The sequence below is a fragment of the Populus euphratica genome, unplaced genomic scaffold (assembly GCF_000495115.2).
Source record: "Populus euphratica unplaced genomic scaffold, PopEup_1.0 scaffold389.1, whole genome shotgun sequence".
Taxonomy (NCBI): Eukaryota; Viridiplantae; Streptophyta; class Magnoliopsida; order Malpighiales; family Salicaceae; genus Populus; species Populus euphratica.
Window position 1 is genome coordinate 247,203 of NW_011500152.1, and position 5,946 is coordinate 253,148.

The following is a 5,946-nucleotide window of genomic DNA, read 5'->3' on the forward strand; positions in this document are numbered from 1 at the left end:
AGGAAGGGAACTGCTTAATTCAATAATTCTGTGATAAATTCAAGGGAAAATTCTTATCGCCAAGAACAATGATAGGATCATGACAGTCCACATTCCATTATCTAGATGGATCATGCATGACCTAAATTTCTGACAGCGAAGCTTGATAACGTTTACAAACAAAAGCCAGCGACCAGTTACTGTCAGAAATTAAAGAAAGCTAATAGAAAGTGAATGGAAAGGAGATGCTGAGACGCACCATCACTATATATACAAATAGCAATGATTATGGAACCTTTAAAATCCCTTATATTAATTTATTAAAAATCTTAACATCTCTTGTAATAAAATTTGTTCCCACATCACCAACCTTATTGTATCACATAAAACCTTTATAACGAAGAAAGAAGACCCAATATGCAGCCAAAACTGACCCCAACATTTCAACATAGACAACTAGAGCAAGCTAGCCAAGTGTAAAAGAATCATTTAATTTAATAATTTAAGTTTTTAGTTAAGATTCTAAAATATAATTTATATTATTTTTTAATATATCATTTCAAATAAATTTTTTTTAAATTTAAAATTTGTATATATTTACATTATCTTGTGCTTAATTTTTATCAAATAAATAAAGGATGGTAAAATTTAAACTCGTGATCGCTTGGTTATTAAGGCTCTGATATTTTATCAAAAAATTATTTTAACTGAAAAACTTAAACGGTTAGATAAAATTTTAAAATATAATTTATATTATTTTTTAATAAAAATAATAAGACAAGCTTACGAAAACTATCATTATCCAAGTACGGTCGAATGATGTTGTTTCTGGGCATTTCATCCGGCAAAAAATGACTAGAAAATTGATGGAGAGGGGTTTTTTTGAAACAAATAATAGCACTTTGGAAGAAAACGTCCAAAGGGACATATAAAATTCTAGGACTATACGAATATAAGATAGCATAAAAAACAAAGACTAGGTAGTAAAGCCTCCCATATTTGCTGACCAAACATGTTACAAGCCATCAACAATGGAAAAACTGTGACCACTGACTTGAAAATACTAGCTAGGCACAAAGTTGCGCATCATCTAGATGAAAGAGGTCAAAACAACAGCAGCATCACAAAAGGGATGGTATTATAAACACAACAGTAGGGCCCATCATGACCACTGGATTTGAATCCAATGGTTGATGTTGGACGTTGACTCAAATCATCGGTCTTCTGAACTTTTCCTTCACATGATCTTGCATGTCGGGGGATAGTCTTCATAAACATATTCACATCTACACAAATAGTAACCCCTACTTCGGCAACTACAACCACCAACTTCCCATATATCACACACTGGCCTTCCACAAGGTACATAACATGGACGTGTTGGCATACAGAAGTCATGATAACATGGGCCTCCACTAATCCCTCGGTAGCATTCATCACAACAAGTCCTTCGGGGTGTTGGGCACTCAGGATGCGGTTTAGGCTGTGGCTGTGGATGCGGTTTAGGCTCTGGCTGTGGCTGTGGCTGTGGCTGTGGCTTTGGCTTTGGCTGTGGCTTTGGCTGTGGCTGTGGCTTTGGCTGTGGCTGTGGCTCTGGCTTTGGTGGTTTTTTATCCGGAGGCGGCTTGATCTCAATGCACTTGACAGCTTCACCTCCTTTGCAGTATATTTTTGTCTTGATCTTTTCAGGACAGCAACACACCACAGTGATTGTCACTGTGTTTGCCTTCTTGTCATATATCTGGTTCTGGATTTCTCTTGTTCGTTAATTAACATCATCAAATCCACAAAACTAAGTCACTTCCTTTGGTAATAAAAACAACTCAAACCTAGCACTGTTCTTAAAGAGAAAAAAGAAAGACTCACGAGGGATAGCACACAGTACTCTCTTGATTTTCTTGTGGCATTTTTCGCATCCAAGGTCAACCTTAATCACCATCGTTGTGACTTCCTGTAACAATAGTAGTTAGTGCATGAATTTCATATAGGATCTCACCATGATTAATCCCAATAGAAAACATAAAAAACGTCGTCATGATAAATTTATAGACAGAAAGATTGGAAGAACTCAAAACATGTTCTGACATGGAAGAATCCGCTGTAGAGATTATCAAGAACTTGTACATATATAGGATCTCCACGTAAAAAGAAGAAAAGCCAAAGAGGATGCATTAAAAGATAAATTAACACACACAAATATATGTCATACCGTTTCTACCATGGTTTTGTGTATGCTTTGATCCGATGAGACGATGGAAATATGGAGAGTATATATAAAGAGGCGGGGGGCGGGGCGGGGCGGGGCGGGGGCTTAATTTAATTAAGATAAATGCATGGTTACATCATAAGCAGGAGAGATGTGAGGTCTTAATTTAGTTGTCCTTGCATTTTTAGACCAATAAGATGAGGAAATGTGGACTTGGGGGAGTGGAGACTTGATGCAACCATCGTAATAATTACATCGTCGCTGCTGACCCAACAAACTTTCATCAGCTGGATGGTTTTGATGTGCACATCTCACCTTCTATTTTGTTAATCAATTCCAAGGTTAACCTTATATACTACGAGAAATTATTTTTCTTAATGTATTAGGTTAATATAAAGGATTGTTTCTTAAAACTACTTAAAATAAACAAATCATTCTATGTATAAAATGGTTATTGTGAAAAAAAATCAATATAGAATAAGAGTGTTTAAAAAAACCAACCCATTTATAATATTTGCATTATCTAACTTGACCCAAATTATTAAGGTCATATTATATAGATATTATTGATAAAATGAGTTAAAAAATCTAAGAAATAAATATTACAGGTAAATAAATTCAACCTAGCATGTATATTTTATAACAATAAATTTAAATATTAATTTGTTGTTATATGTCTTGTCATTTATTTATTTTTATTTTTTTTGCAATTGATTCTTTCATTTTAGTTAATTGATTTATTTGATGTATTAAGTCTAAATTATTTGTTAAAACTTATATCACGTTTTAAGCTAATAATTTATTGAGCATAAATCTTAGTTATAGTTAAACTTAGTCCATAAAAATTAGCAATATAAATTTAACTTGTAAATATATATAATATTCATAAATATTTAACCTAGCAAGATATATCTAACTCTATCGTGTATAAATAAAAATTAAATAGGTGAAATTTACAAAACATTAAAAATTGTGTTGGAAATATCAAACATACTTCACCTAATTATATTTATGACACAGCTAATATAAAGGTTGTATTGTATCTATCCTAAGGGACATTAGATTGGTGATGTTCAATTATGCTCCATGCAGGCCTACTCCAAGCACATGGCATGTGCCCCCAAGTGTTTTATCTATCATAAATATTAAAGGGGCGTTTGAAAATATAATAGTGGTTGAGATTTAAATGTTTTTTGTCTGAGGTTTCTTGTCGTGGTATTTCTTCGTCTTGCAATGAGACATTGGTTATTTGAAGTGAGGTTGTTCTTGACTGAGAGAGAGAGTGTTTATCTTCGAAGAATGGTAGAAGTTGTTGTCTAGATTTATTGATTTTGAGTCTCTTGAAGAAGATGAAGGAGTGTTGCAGAGAGGTTTATAGAGAGAAGAAGGTGACGAGCAGAGGTTGTATGCCATTTGTGTGTCTGTGTCTTGGTTTTGGAGAGGGAAAGAAGAGGGACCATCTAAACTTGACTAGCAGCAGCATGAACGATATTTTAGGGGTGGCAGCTACCTTCTCTATCTACCTTCTCTCTTGTTTTAACAAATTTATCGCAGTGCTGTAACCAAGTGGTTGTTTGGCATAGTTTTTATATGAAAAGATAGATTAAAATCAAACTATGAATTGTAGTTTTTTTTTTTTATAACTAGAATTTTAAAAAATAATTTTCATAACTTCTTGCGGTGCAGGATATGCAAAGTCCCATCTCCCATCTCAAAAACATGCCTCTTCTCTAATTTGTGTTGTGCAGGATAATAGCAAAGTCTTCATTCAAAGTAAAATCTTTAACCTTAAATATCTATCGAGATTGTGCCTTCACCTTTTACTTTCAAGGAATAACATCAAGAACTTCAGCTTGGAACTTCTTCAAGATCTCGAAAGTAAGTATTGATAGTTGACGATTGTTTTTCAAATGGCGATGGAGACTTCAAAGATGGTTTCCCTACTCCATGTGTTAAAATCAGCAAGAGCTTCTTCTTTTTCTCTATCCAGTAAAGCTTCCTTGTGCTTCTCGCTCTGCAAACTCTTTCATTGTTGTTTTCTTGTTCACGTACTTGTCAAAAAAAAAAAAAACTTTATGCTTGCGATCGTCACACAATGATTGAATCCGGGCATCATCAATGAGATCAAAAAACCCTTCATCATTTTCCACCAACAATCCTCAATTTATTTCGGTTAGTTTTTTAATCTAAGATCGAATTAAACCGAAAATACTCCCCCTTTTACTCTTGATTTTAAATGGTTTAAACCATCTCTCCATCTGAAGGATCGATGACTAAATATGTTAATTGATTTGAAGAATGCTAATTGTGCAATGCGTAAAAAATAACTTAAAAAATCAAACAAATTTAGCCCACTCACTTGGGCTCAACACATTTTTCATTCTCAAAATAAAAATTAATTTTTTATCCAAACATGTTATACGACTAGCATATGGTGACTTTCACATGCACAAAACTTCCCTTCAATCCTATGCAAATCCGTCTTTGCTGCCCATACCATCTCCGTTGCCCTATGGTCGTCTTGCCCAGCAGCAGCACAACCAAATTTTAGTCGTAAAAGAGGTTGTTCTCGCGGCAACTAGTTCTCTAACGACAACAGGTACAGCAGCCAACACATTTTTGATTTTTGTGGTTCTCATTCCTCTGCTCCCACGGACTAGAAGTAGGGTTATTGGCAGGAAACCAAACGGCTTGCTGGTTCTGGGCAATGGTCTCCTCACTGGCCAATTAAGCAGAACATCAAATGTCAACTCTGCTTCTACTTCAGCCACATAACCCCACAACGTGCTTGCAGTCACCAGCCCTCTGCCTATCTTGTTGTTGGTAATGCTTCTGCTCATACTCGGTCCTAGGGCACTATTGCGAACCAATACATTAGGTCTAATCTTACTACTCTGACCAATTCTGCATCCTATATTGATAATGATTACTTGCATGTTGATAAAAATAAAGATCTTTCCATGTCCCATATTATATTCTCTTAAACGTACCTTTACATTATTTAACATTCTTCATATTCCTCATATTATCAAACTATTATTATCTCTTTAAAAATTTTATCTTGATAATAATGATTATTTTTAATTTTATGCCTTCTATTTTATATAAAGGACCTCACCACCAAAGCAATGCTCTTTTCCAGTCAGAGCAATGATGGTCTATATGTTCTTTCTAAGTCTTCTGCCATAACCATTCCTCAAGCATATTGGTTTCCTTGCAACTCTAAGACTGCTAATCTATGACATCATCGATTGGGTCATCCTACCTGTCGCACCCTTGCGGTGATCCTTAATTGATTTTGGAGTCTTTGTTTGTTTTGTGTGTAAAAGGGAGTCACCACCTAGTATTATGGTCACTAGAAACCCTAAACTGGTCTTTCAGAGATTCTAAAGCAAATGACTGGTTGTGTAAAGGGAAGGTATTAGCATCCCTAGTACGCCCTTCCTAAATTCACGTTAGGTATTCAAATGGGAATATCTTAAGCTTCTGATATCAAAATTAAGTGATTCAAAAGCCCAAATTCATCTAACGTCTAGGACTAAAACTTTGACGAAGGAATCGAAGTGAGATAAAATCTTTTTACAGAACAGAATCTAGCAGTAATTTGGTTGCTCAAAAGGGATCTCCGGGTCTAACTCAAAAACTAACGAATGCTGAGAATCTTAATGTGACTGAGAGTATGAAATAAGAACAAAAATCACAAAAACTAGGCCAAAAATAGAGTTTTTTTAGTGCAAACTCGGGTCAATATCCTTTTGGTT

At 34.7% G+C, this 5,946-nt stretch overlaps 1 protein-coding gene across 2 annotated transcripts in view; it reads right to left on the reverse strand.

Moving 5' to 3' along the window:
* Positions 1–922: 922 nt before the first annotated feature.
* Positions 923–5,946, reverse strand: part of LOC105110998 (keratinocyte proline-rich protein-like) — a 48,475-nt gene continuing 43,451 nt past the window's right edge. The window contains exons 1-3 of one of the 2 annotated variants that reach the window (XM_011006224.1): positions 2,189–2,375; positions 1,846–1,930; positions 923–1,734 (exon numbers count right to left, since the gene is read on the reverse strand). In XM_011006224.1, the coding sequence (XP_011004526.1) occupies positions 1,217–1,734; positions 1,846–1,930; positions 2,189–2,200 (615 nt within the window). In that variant the 5' untranslated portion in view covers positions 2,201–2,375 and the 3' untranslated portion in view covers positions 923–1,216. Of the gene's footprint in view, positions 1,735–1,845; positions 1,931–2,188; positions 2,376–5,946 lie in introns of those variants that run through there. The other variant, XM_011006222.1, reaches the window with a different exon arrangement.